Source organism: Andrographis paniculata, unplaced genomic scaffold (genome assembly GCF_009805555.1).
Source record: "Andrographis paniculata isolate CXL003 unplaced genomic scaffold, ASM980555v1 Contig62END, whole genome shotgun sequence".
Classification (NCBI taxonomy): Eukaryota; Viridiplantae; Streptophyta; class Magnoliopsida; order Lamiales; family Acanthaceae; genus Andrographis; species Andrographis paniculata.
Window position 1 is genome coordinate 6919336 of NW_026137598.1, and position 13561 is coordinate 6932896.

At 35.5% G+C, this 13561-nt stretch overlaps 1 protein-coding gene across 3 annotated transcripts in view; it reads left to right on the plus strand.

The window, feature by feature from the left end:
* Nucleotides 1–13561, plus strand: part of LOC127260739 (uncharacterized) — a 41204-nt gene that overhangs the window by 16026 nt on the left and 11617 nt on the right. For all 3 annotated transcript variants that reach the window (XM_051288642.1, XM_051288643.1, XM_051288644.1), the window contains 20 exons: nt 56–130; nt 212–694; nt 1714–2061; nt 2166–2297; nt 3280–3393; nt 3477–3661; nt 3777–3885; nt 4061–4204; nt 4445–4735; nt 5842–6498; nt 6597–6788; nt 7234–7334; nt 7643–7932; nt 8031–8115; nt 8214–8531; nt 9240–9602; nt 9677–10166; nt 10949–11112; nt 12516–12672; nt 12850–13119. In XM_051288642.1, the coding sequence (XP_051144599.1) occupies nt 56–130; nt 212–694; nt 1714–2061; nt 2166–2297; nt 3280–3393; nt 3477–3661; nt 3777–3885; nt 4061–4204; nt 4445–4735; nt 5842–6498; nt 6597–6788; nt 7234–7334; nt 7643–7932; nt 8031–8115; nt 8214–8531; nt 9240–9602; nt 9677–10166; nt 10949–11112; nt 12516–12672; nt 12850–13119 (4968 nt within the window). The remainder of the gene's footprint in view (nt 1–55; nt 131–211; nt 695–1713; nt 2062–2165; nt 2298–3279; nt 3394–3476; nt 3662–3776; nt 3886–4060; nt 4205–4444; nt 4736–5841; nt 6499–6596; nt 6789–7233; nt 7335–7642; nt 7933–8030; nt 8116–8213; nt 8532–9239; nt 9603–9676; nt 10167–10948; nt 11113–12515; nt 12673–12849; nt 13120–13561) is intronic.

Below are 13561 nucleotides of genomic sequence, written 5' to 3' on the forward strand. Positions count from 1 at the left end.
TTATATGTATGTATGGAAAAATTGTAAACACATGTCTCTCTTTGTACTTCTTTAGCCTGATCAAAGCTTCGTAGAGCTGCTTCTTGCTGAGGAAAAGTGTTTGCTTGAATTTCGTGCTATTGGTGGACAGGCAAGATTTGCCTATCACCCTTCTTTTCTTTTGGATTTTATGCTTTATTGTTATCTTTTTCAGCTGGTTTGATCAATGCAGGTTGAATTGTCTATAAGAGAGAACGATATTTTCATTGGAACAGTCCTTAAAGCTTTGGAGATAGAAGATTTAGTTTGCCTCAAGGGGTCATCTCAGATTACTTTTCTGGCAAGATCATTTATCAAGAATGCCGATGGTTCCCTATTAGAGAATAATGACAATAGAACAAATGTCAACAATGATTTAAGCCCACGTGAAGGGGAAGATGAATTTTATGAGGCATCAGAGAATCTTAATGATGTCGTTGGTAGCCCCTTGTCACATGAATTGGAGTATATGGGTTCTTCTCGAATCATCACACAAGAAGATAGCAGAGACTTAAAGGCCCTGAAATTTGTACGCATCCCTGGTTTGCTACCGATTGATGTCACTCATCTGGAAGCTGGTCAGATGGGATTCACTAATGCGTTAGACAGTTTTGTCAAAGCTCAGATCGTTATTCTTGACCAGAGTTCAACACTTTATTCTGGGGTTGACAAACAGGCATGACAATATTCCCACTTTTCAATATCTTCATCCATGCTTTACACTGGCTTTCATGCAATGTCTCCTAATAAGTGATACGTGCCAAATCCCAATGTTTTTGAAGAAGTTACAATATTCATTGACAAAATTGCCTGAATACATTTAAACATGTAAAATGATGTTTAATTTAGTACCATCAGAGGATTTATTACTTTGGATCTTAATATTTTTGATCATTAACTTTTGTTTGGTTAGGATATGAGATTTTCACCTCAATCTAGCATAGCTTAGTCGTAAAACTGTACCTTTTCAGAGTTGAAATATGTGTGTGCGAGTAGGGTCCTATACGCCCAAAAGCTTTTTTTCCCCCTCTAGTCTGAGACTATATCTTTAAATTCATTTTTATAGGGCTACCTGTATAGGTATTTCTAGATTCTGCGCAGTACTAAGGGGCTCTTATCATTGTATTCTTTATTTCATCATGATATCATTAAACTCGCCCTAAAAAAAAAAAAAAAAAAAAAACTATACCGTTTAAGAGGTACCTTGAGTAGGTTATCTGTATTAATGCTTCAGTGATTAATTGCATTTCTTAGGTTCAGTTTTTTCTTATTTTGGAAAGAAAATTGGTAATTTTATTGTTATTAAAGCATGCATAGAGGATCATTCTGACCCTTCTTCAGTAGAGGATAGAGTCTATTGCAATACTATATGCTCAAGCGAAGCCATATCTGATTGTTTCAACCCTTGCTCCACATGTAGCAAAAAAGTCTGCCATATTGTCTGCCCTCTGCAACCTTATGGTACATATGTCATTTGGAATTTATGGAATGATACTCTGCCTATAACCTAGTTCTTAATGCGATGCTGTTAGACTTCCTATGTGCTTCCATTTATTTGATTTTAAGCCAAGCATCTGTAAGAATTAGTTTCATCATTTAGTGAAACGGCTTCTTATGAATGACTTAAGTTGTATCTTCATATTGTTTGCCGTAACTTGGAATCTTATATCTTATCATTTCTTTTAATTATTTCAGGTGTCAGTTACGCTCTCTACTTTGACCTTCTACTGTCGTAGGCCTACTATTCTGGCCATTATGGATTTTGCGAATGCCATAAACACTCAGGAGGATAGCTGTGAAACTTATAGTGATTCCTCTTCAACAGCAGTTGGAGGACATGGTGTCTCCAAAGAAACTGTAAATGATGGCCAGTTTTCTGTTCAAATGGAAGAGCCTGTAGTAAAATCTTTGCTTGGAAAGGGAAAATCCAGAACAATTTTCTACTTACTACTGAATATGACTCGTGCTGAGATATTTTTGATGAAGGAAAATGACTCTAAGCTTGCTACTTTGGCTCAGGACAGTTTTCGTACTGATATTAAGGTGCACAAACTATCTGTTTCTTTTTCTTCCATTCTTTTTTCATTCACTCGCTGATCTTATCTTTATTTCCTTGGATAACTCTGACATATTTGCCTGTGTTATAGGTGTTTCCTTCGTCTTTCAGCATAACAGCGTCACTTGGAAATCTCCGAATAAGCGATGACAGTCTTCATAGCAATCACATGTATTTCTGGGCATGTGACATGAGGAATCCTGGTGGTAGTTCATTTGTGGAGGTACTTACACTTTGATACTTTATCAATTGTTTGGAATCTATTTGGTTTTACACTCACTTTTGTGAGTTTCTGATATGAGTTCTGCTTTGTTAATTGTGTTCTGCTGTGGATCTCTTCCTCTCTGCTCTTCAAAGTTGAATAAATCTTTTAAGGTTTTCAATGGAATATATTTTATGTGTCAACTGTCCTCCTGTATTATAAAAAAATCTTTCCTTCCGCTAAATTTATTCTCACTTTTCTTTCCATTACTATATTTGGATAGATAAAAGTTACTCATATTATTCAATTATTACCCTTCATTAACACTTATTTATAATAAATATTACATTCTCTCTCTTCGTTCTCTTTAATTACTAAGGGTGTGTTTGTCTGGGGGATTGGATTTTCAATCCACTATTCATCCCATTTTTTCTCCCCAAAAACATCAAATCAAACACCTATTTTTTTTTTTTATATTATACTAAAAATCAATTTTACATTCAAAACATCACATCAAACCTATTTATATCACATCATACAACTATTCAAATTCAAAATTTTTAATATTCAAATCCCAACTCAAAATCCAAACCACCAAACGAACACACTTTAACTAAATTTTCAAAAATATCCTAACTATCTTTTTACCTTTTCCACTTTTTCAATAAAATATTAATTTTTTTTTAATTTTCATGCCAAACCCAAATGGGCTAAATATTGCGAACGGAGGGAGTATCTCAAGAGATACATGATATACATAAGCTTACGAGGAGCACCTTGAGCATGCACCCGTTGAAGAAAACTCTCTATATTTTTGGGCTATTAAATATGCTTCTGCTTTCATCTTCTATAAAATTTCTTGATTTAAAACTGGTTAAGCCTCTTGTTGACATATTTGTTTTTAGTAGAAAAGAAAACAGTGTCAACAAACATCTTGATTTCATGACACTGATGACACCCTTCGTTTTGGGCATTGGACTGATTTGACTTAATAAACATGCAGTTAGTGTTTTGTTCATTTAATGCCGATGATGAAGACTATGAGGGTTTTGATTATAGCCTCATTGGCCAGCTGTCTGAAGTGCGAGTTGTCTATTTGAATCGCTTCCTCCAAGAGGTTACAAAGTGTTTGAGTTTCTTTCTTTCATTTTCGTCTTGATTTTAAATGTTTGCATGGTGCGTAATGTAAAAGCATCTCAGGTTATCAGTTACTTCATGGGACTTGTTCCCTACAGTCCTAAGGATGTTGTCCAAATAAAAGATCAAGTGACAAACTCAGAGAAGTGGCTTACAAGAAGTGAAATTGAAGGATCACCTGCACTGAAGTTGGATCTTTCACTTAACAAGCCAATCATATTGATGCCTCAGAGAACAAATAGCATTGAGTGAGTTCAAATTTTCCTTTAGTCACAGTTTTTTCACTAGCTGTGCTCGTTTACATATGATTAAATAACTGTGATCACCAGGTTATGTAACAGTATTACTTTTCTTTGCTTGCAGTTATTTGAAGCTTGATGTAGTTCAAATCACTGTTCAGAACACTTTTAGATGGTTTGGTGGAAGTAAAAGTGAAATCAAGGCTGTACATTTGGAAACATTAAAAATTCTTGTAAGATTTGATGCTTGTTATTTGTTTGCTGATAGTAAGAGATAGCCCAATTGAATATTATTGAGTATCAATTATTTTTAGTGTTGTTACTCTTAATCACTATATCCAAGTGTTTTCTGCTTCTTGAATTTCTGATGGCTACATTTCCTTACCAGATTTGTTATTGATTTTTCAGGTTGAAAATATAAACTTAAATGTTGGCTCAGGATCAGAGTTGGGTGAAAGCATAGTTCAAGATGTTAGGGGTATATCGTTTGTCATTAAGCGGTCACTTCGTGATGTGCTGCATCAAATTCCAAGTGTTGAAGTTTCGGTTATGGTGAGACACTAATTAGATCTTTGAGATATTCTTTATGGATATGCTCTAGAGTGATGCAATTATTTATCCAATTATTTGTTTAAATTTGCCCTCTAGTGATGCAATTATTTATTTACTTGTATTAGATCTATTCTATCAATATATATACAAGTATATCTGTCTTCAGTCTCAATATTGAAATTTTGTAAGAACAAATTTTATTTTGATATTGCATTTTATATTACATTGCTATAATTTCAGATTGAAGAACTGAAAGCAGCATTATCCAACAAAGAGTATGAAGTAATTATGGAATGTGCTCAAACTAATGTTTCAGAGAAAGCAGATTTAGTACCTCCGCTGAATGATGAACCCTTACCTGGTTCAATTGGTATGATGGATCATGCTGGCACAGAAAGTCTAGATCCTGCAAGATCTGAAACTCAGACGAGAGAAACGTGGATTGCAACTAAGATTTCTGTCCGCATAGATATGGTTGAACTGGGTCTTTATTATGGTACTACAAGGGATGCAGCTCTTGCCACTCTACAGGTAGATCGTTTACTAACCTTGGCATTCCCCATTATGATGTGTATGGGGTAATGATGACATAAATGTAAGAGCATGGTATAGTTTCTTTTGGAAAGTAAAATAATCTTATCAGAAAAAAGTGAAGAGTTAGGGAAGTGAAGGAAACCACTACTGCGTAAACGAGCGAAAATGAGCCAATCTATAAAACTCAGAATAAGAACACTACAGCCATGCAGAAGTTCTCCGTCCCTCGCTTTGCTCTTTCAAAAAGGTCAAGCCAATTTTTCTGCATCCTAGAATTGTGATGGAAAGTAAACTTGGCATCTAGTAATAAAGTGTCGTTTCAATTTCCTAATTTTTTATATTTTTATTCACACATAAGGCTATGAATAGTTCTGTATACCGAAATTTTCGATATTATATCCATCCCTAGCCATGATATTATAGTCCTGGTTCTCTACTATTAGCCAGACTTTCCTCAGATTCAGTGAATGTCTTTCGTAAGGTTGGAGGTTAAGAATTTGGAGGGGTGGTTAATCGTTGGCTTTTTATTGAACTTCCTTTCCTTAATATACTTGCTATGTACTCATGATTCTTTTTACTGAATGCTGTGAAGCTGTTGTCAAGCTAGTTGAAGCAGTAGCTGTAAGCCCTAAGGGTATACAATAGGAGCATGAGTAGGAGCTAAAGGCGAACACTTCAGTCTGACAAAAAGAAATATTGACTTTTCTTATTTTTAGCTTCACGAGTGAGCTTAAGGAGGTGGTTTCTGACTTATTTTATTTTGCATATTTAGTAGATCATTAAACTATAAGGGCTAGCTATAAAGAGGAATCTCGGTGGTGTGGTTTTTGGTTCAAGGATTACGGAGGTAGAGTATGGATGAGGATCACAAGGTTCTTAATACAAAACTGAGCTAATGTGGTAATAAGTACTGCATGCTTTGGAGAGATGAAACTAAGTTTTTATTAGATGGGCGATGATGCGAATGTGTGTGATTGGTTATGATGCTTCTCTTTGCTCCGAGTTTCATTTAAATTTTACTTGGTCCATGTCTGATTATTTTGCGTATGCTTGGTCTCTCTCTTACTTTTCACTTCTACTGTGTAACAAGTTAAATGTCTCAGGTGAGTGGAGTGTGGCTCTTGTACAAGTCTAACACAATTGGGGAAGGTTTTCTATCAGCTACATTGAAGGATTTGATTGTTGTTGATGAACGTGATGGTATAGAGAAGGAGCTTAGGTTGGCCATAGGAAAGCCTGATATTGATGGGCATGGATACAGTCCTTCACTATCTGTGCTTGGAACAAGGGATCAACGTGTTGCTGAGAGCAATTCCTCAGTGGGCAGTACAAGAAAGTACACTCCAGCAATTCTAGTTTTGGACGCCAGATTTTATGAGAAGTTAACATCTGTTTCTTTGTGCATCCAGAGGCCACAATTGCTTGTTGCACTTGACTTTTTACTTGCAATTGTTGAGTTTATTGTCCCAACGATTCACAGTGAGCCTTCATATGATGAAATTACTGACTCTACACATTTGCTTGATGCCCTTGTACTTGACCAGCCAGTCTTCTGCCAACCTTCTACTGAGTTCTCATTGTCACCTCAGAAACCATTGGTTGCTGATGATGAGAGATTTGACCATTTTATATATGATGGGAGAGGTGGTACTTTATATCTGAAAGACAGGCAGGGATTGATTCTCTCGGGTCCAAGTATGGAAGCTTTGATATATGTTGGAAATGGAAAGAAACTGCAATTTAGGAATGTTATCATTCGGGTTGGTCCTCATACTTTATCAAATTCATCCTATTTTTTCATATTTGATATCAAAATTTCATTATCATTTGGATATATTGTCTTTGATCCATATTTCAGAGTGGGTTGTGGCTAGATTCATGCATTTTCTTGGGAGCCAAGAGTAGCTATTCAGCTAATGAAAATGATAATGTCATTATGGAGGATGAAAGTGAAAGACCTTCTGATCAAATTACAGATAGAAGCCCCGGTAGCCGAACATCACAAAATGCTGTTCCTGGCAGATCAGCTGAATTAATATTTGAACTGCAGGTATGGACATATGTGTAATCTTTTTGGAACTTCTCTAAGCACAGTTTTATCTTATTTGTAGTATGTCTCTCCAATCTAGAGTTTTTGGGAAGTTATTTTTCTCATTTCATAACTAAAAGATGTGGCATGTCTCAACAAATAAGGCAACTTTGTGGATGCTTTATGTATCATCATCACCATCATGACACATATTATATCCAGTTATAAAATTCGCTTTCCCTTCTAAAAAACTTTGAATTAGAATATTAGGCTGTTGTAATTGAGTCCATTCTTCAACTTGTTACTGTTTGTTTTCTTCTTTTACAGATCACACTTACATATTTCAAAAAGGGCTTGTATATTCCAGAGACAGCATGATTTCTCATCACTAGTATATGTTACATGTGCAAATAAATCTCCTTATTACTTTAGATGCTATATCCTTAAGAATGACATCATTTTGCAGGCAATTGGTCCTGAGCTCACCTTCTACAATAAATCAAGAAATTCAGGAGAACTTAATATCTCCAACAAAGTCTTGCACGCACAGATGGATGCATTCTGCAGGTTAATTTCCATTTTGATTGGTCTTTCCTGAAGTGGAATTGTAAATTTATATATGTTCCTCTTCAAAATGCTTGGAGCCCCTTAAGATATATGCCTCTTCTAAGCTTTGGATAATGACCTTATACAGATTTCACATTAATGTTCTAATACCTTTTGGAAGACTTAACAATGCTCTGCACTTTGAATGATTTGATGCCTAATTTCACTAGTATCATTATATGGAGGCTGCAATATGTTTAGCATGTAAATACAGTTTGTGTATTTTATTTATACTAATGATACAATATGGAATTGTATGTTTTGTGCAGGCTTGTGTTGAATGGAGACTCTGTTAAAATGAATGCAGAGGTTCTTGATTTAACCATGGAGAGCAATGGAATCAAAATTTTGGAACCTTTTGATGCATCTGTAGCTTTCTCAAGTGCTTCTGGAAAGACAAGCATGCAATTAGTTGTCTCAGATATATTCATGAATTTTTCATTCAGTATCTTGAGGCTATTTTTGGCTGTGGAAGAGGATATTTTGTCATTTTTAAGAACGACATCAAAGAAATCAACAGTTCTATGCTCCGAATTTGACAGAGTCGGAACCATCAAATGTATACAAACTTGCAAACATATATTTGTGTGCATATGTATATGTACAAACATGCATGTGAGTATATGTGAATTATTAATTGATCTCTGTATCCTACAGATTCCATCAGTGGTCAAACATACACATTTTGGAGAGCTCGTCCACCCACTGGTTTTGGGGTACTTGCAGACTACCTGACACCAATGTAAGTCAATATGCATTCCCATAAGTTTTTATTTCTTCCAAATTTGACTGGAAGTCTCAATAATTTATCTCATTTTTTTTTTTTTTTTTTTTGTACAGTGATAAGCCACCGACAAAAGGTGTAATTGCTGTTAATACAAACATAATACCTGTCAGAAGGCCAAAATCTTTCACTTTGGTGTGGCCTCCCTCATCTTCAGATAAACTCATTTCTGAAGATGTAGATAGTGATGTCTTGAATCCAGATACAACATGCTCAATTTGGTTCCCTGAAGCCCCTAAAGGCTATGTGGCATTGGGTTGTGTGGTTTCTTCTGGAAGGTCACCGCCTCCAATTTCTTCAGTTTTCTGTATCTTGGCATCCTTAGTTACTCCTTGTGGCTTCAGAGATTGTATCAATGTTGGTTCGGGTTCCAGGTATGCAAACTGTAGTTTAGGTATTTTGTAAACAGAGCTCTGAATTCAATTATTCGTCGTATTTCAACTATTTGTCTCAGGGAAAAATAGCTGTAACCTTTTGCAAGCATGAAATTACAGTTGTCCATCTATATATTCATATTTATTAAGTCCAGAATGTTAAACTGTAATCTAAGATTGTGTTTGTTTGTGGTTTGATGTGATGGTTTAAATGGAAAGTAAGTGCTGGATGTGATGCTTCGAATGTAAATAAGTTTTGATGCCCTTTTCAAAATAAGTATCGGCTGTAACCTTAGGTTCTCAGTTTTTTTCAGCATTTTAGTGGGCTGTCTTTTCCCTAGTTTCTCAGTGTTCTTAATTCTCAGGGCTCTCCTTTATTAGTTTGCAGATCTTCTTTCCTATTTTTCTATCTGGGATATAATCTGTCACTTTTCCTTTGTTAAATGACCATAAATGACTATTTCACCTAAGAGTTTAAACTTAAAGAGATACACACCATTTATTTATATATTACAGAGTCAACCAACATCCTTTAATATATGTAAATATTTCTTTCTTCCTGAAAAGAAAAAGAATTTTGGATATGATATCTTAAATGGTATATGTGATGTTTTTATGTGGGATACAATATTTTATTGTATGCTGTATAGAGAATACAAGATTAATTTAAAGGGACACACACACTAAGTTTTTTAGCTTGATCTCCAGATTTCCTGATTTGGCATTCTGGCGGGTGGATAATGCTGCTGGGTCATTCTTGCCTTCTGATCCTGCCTCCTTGAGTTGCAGCCACAGAGCATATGAACTGCGGCATTTGTATTTTGGATTTTCTGAAAGTTCCCCAGAGAATTTCCAGGAATCCGGAAACCGGCCCGCTGTCTCTTTAGACGATGATAGTACTATACAATCAGAGAGAACATCGGCCGTAAATTCTATGCGAAGGTTTGAAGCAGTTGCTACCTTCCGGTTAGTCTGGTGGAATCAAGGTTCTGGATCTAGAAAGAAGTTATCTATTTGGCGCCCTGTGATCCCTGAATCAATAGTGTATTTTGGTGATATTGCAGTTCAAGGGTAATATATAACTTCTTCAAAATTAAAACCTCATGTTTCACAGAATATTTTATTATTTATTTGATTCATTTCAGGTATGAACCTCCAAATTCCTGCATTGTTCTTCAAGACACAGAAGAATATGATTTGTACAAGGCACCTACAGATTTTCATCTTGTTGGTCAGATTAAAAAACAAAGGAAAATTGATGCAATATCATTTTGGATGCCTCAAGCACCACCAGGTTTTGTTGCATTAGGATGCATTGCTAGCAAAGGCACTCCTAAGCAATCTGATTTCAGCTCCTTAAGGTGCATTCGCAACGATATGGTCTCGGCTGATCAATTTTTGGATGAAAGTATATGGGATACATCCAACTCCATTTTTACAAGAGATCTATTTAGTATATGGAGAGTTGGCAATGAATTAGGAACCTTCATTGTGTGGAATGGCTTGAAAAAACCTCCTAGAAGGTTTGCTGTGAAGCTCATTGATCCAGACATTCCAAGTGGTTCAGATGATACTGTTGTTGATGCAAAAATTCAAACCTTCTCCGCAGCACTTTTTGATGACTATGGTGGCGTGGTAAGCTTTAGTTGTGTTCAATTATAAGTGTCAACAAAATTGGCCATCTTTTGTTTGGTCTTTTTTCATGGAAAACCTAATGATACGACAGAGACTTCAACTTTAAGTTGCTATAAATTATTGGAGGCAAGACACTTTTACATATTAGAAGATTTGCCCACCTTGATTGTAGGGCATTTCTGCTTTTTATTGTTTTTTATCCTGCTTAACGTTACAAAATTTTGTTAAGTTTAGCTACTAAGCCGAGGAAGTGCTTATCTTACCCGTATCTTCTGACATAAGGGTACGGAACAATAGTATCATTGGGGTAGATACACAAATTAAATGCTACTATTCTTGAACAACAAAGAGCAGGGTCTTCTTTTCGCACTATTATGGACATGAAAATAATGGTCAAAATTGGATTCAATTTGCCCCTATCGGAAATTGGATTGACATCGATTCCGAAGGAGCTGGAGTTCCACTAGTTGGCTAGAATCCGTTACTTGAACGATATCTTGTGGAATAAATTGAATGCCACAACTGAACCTATAGACCGAAAGAACCAATATGATCAAACAGATTTAGTACTATAGTAAGGTGAGCTGGTTATACAGAGCCTTATAACCATGCAAAGAAGTCCCCTCTGTTTCCTACAGTTGGCAGTGTTAAGAGCTAGAAATGTAATGGTGGCTGAGTCCTCACAAAGTTGCATGTGGCATGCTTGTTAATTTTTACTTGGTATCATAAACATATAATGTACTTTGACAAATTCTCTTATCTGACTTTCTGCTCTTTTGTAGATGGTGCCATTGTGCAATTTGTCTTTGGGCAGCATAGGGTTCAATTATCATGGAAGACCTGATTGTTTGAAGTTCAGTGTTGTCTTCTCTTTAATTGCAAGGTGTTACAATGATAAATATGATGCATGGGAACCTCTTATTGAGCCAGTTGAAGGAACATTGAGGTATAATCTTCTGTAGATGAATCATTGGACTCATTTTGAAGTGAATTAACTGGATCAATTATGAATTTGGGTTTTGATGTAGATCCATGTACCATATAGGGGGAATTCTGAGTAATTTAAAATGTGAGCATGCACTTAAATATCAATGACATGGTTTTTATGTGTAGATGGTTGTACAACAGAGTTTCCCTAGTCTACCTAGAATAGTGAGATGATGAAAAAAGACTATAAGAGAGAGATCCCTTTACATCTATAAAACTCTTGTATTTCTTCCTCATTTAGGTTACTTTGTATGTATATTTATATTTGCTAATTCTTAGTAAGTACACATTATTGAGAATATAGTATATATATTTACATGGTATCAGACCGTCTATTATTAGGGTTTAGCCTACCCTAATTTTTGGCTGATTCACTGGCTACCACCGATGCACCTCCAGTCACTACAGACCAGAGAAGTGTTAGATTGGGCCTGTTTAGATTTCTTTGTATCTTTGTTTGTGCTAATTCCTTGCAAATACAAATTATTGAGAATATAATATACATATTTACATCCCTTTTATCTTGTATATTCTTGTTTATCCTAATCTAAATACTTACAACTAGCTATCTCAGGGATTTTTTTTAATTGCCCTCTTAATGCCAAGTACAAATGATTGAGAATGTAGAATACATATTTACATCTTCCTTATCTTTTACCTCAAGTCTCCTAATCTAATAGAATTTTCCTTTCCTTAAGAAAAAAAAAAAAACAAAAAACTTACAACTAGCTGTCTAAGGAAACTTTTATATCCCTCTTGATGCCATTGTCCCTCGTAGTACAAACAAGGCAGCGAGTTATGTTGCTAAGTGTGGTGCTAGAGGAAAAATAGATATATCAGTCTGGTTGTAATTCCTTATATTCTCTGGCTTCTTGCGTATTTGTATCTTGCTTTCCATCAATAAAACTGCTTCTACTCTTCAAACGGATATAAAAGTTAGCGACCTCTTTCACTCGTCTTTTTTACATTTGAAGTTAAGTCCTTTTTTAGGGATATGCTTTGCTAGAACACATCCGCAATACTTATTGACATGTAGGATCCATCCCCTTGGCTTCGAGAAAGTTGTGTCTCCTTATAGAATATTTTGCATCTAACAAGGCATCTGAGCCGATTCTTTATTTTGATATGTTTTGGACCTAAAAAATTTTGTGATTTTATCCAATCACTAATACATACCACCCCTAATTGTTTTTCCTTCTGGTGTTCTGGTTTTTCTGGTCTGTTTTCTTCTTTTCGAGAGTAAAATCTCTGGCTGTTGCCTCACAGTAGCTAAAGAATCAAACAGCCATGTGCTCCATTTTAGTTGTCAAATGTGTATGTGTGTATTTCTGCTTCTTCTCAACTGTTGTTTCTTTCATATAGGTACCAATATAACCCTAATGACCCCGGTACGGCTTCTCAGATTCGAATTACTTCTACTAAAGACCTGAATATGAATGTGTCTGTCTCCAATGCCAATATGATTCTACAAGCCTATGCAAGCTGGAACAATCTTAGCCATGTCCAAGAATCACACAGTGTAAGCTTTGATCTTTGAGTTCAAGACTTGAAAATTTTAGGAAGTCCCTATATATTGATTTTCTACCTTTATGATCGTACTCGTAGGTTGAAGTTGAACAATCATCATTGCTCGTAAGTCATGTATTCACTGTGAAATTGTACCTCTACCAACAGGATTTATGTTTTTTGTCAACAGGAAGCAAATTCTCCAACTAGTGATGTTGGATCAATGATAGATGTTCATCAAAAAAGAAATTACTATATTGTTCCTGAGAATAAACTTGGGATGGACATTTTTGTAAGGACTTCTGAAGTCAAGGGTCTTCCTGATATAATTAAAATGCCAGCAGGTGACAGAAAAATGCTCAAAATGCCGGTTTCAAAAAATATATTAGATTCCCACTTGGAAGGAAGTGTTCATAAGAAACTTCGGAAGCTGATAACTGTTATTGTAGCTGAAGCAGAGGTATGCTAGGGTGTGTGTTTTACACTTTCTGGGAACCGAATTGTTTTGAACTACCATTATTCTTTTGGCGCAGTATAGTTCCTATGCCAATTTTTCGCGATGGGTTACTTATCATATTCCATTTCTTGCAAAAAATCAAAAACCGTTTTGAAGCACCGTCAGTCTCATTTTCACATTTAAAGAACCTATGAAGGAGGACCAACATGGGATCAATGAACATGTTTGATTAAGCCTACCTTCTTGTTTGTTGCCACATTGTATAAAATTGATATATGATGTTATTCAAATTATTCCATTTGTAATAGTGTGAACAGTACACTGGTGATTAATTTTGTTGCATAAACCCACAAGTTAGGTTTCATCAGCATTCTAATTTAATTTTCCAGATAATTATCTAAAAATGTCAATGCCGAATTTTTCATGAAACCCTGAATGAGAACTA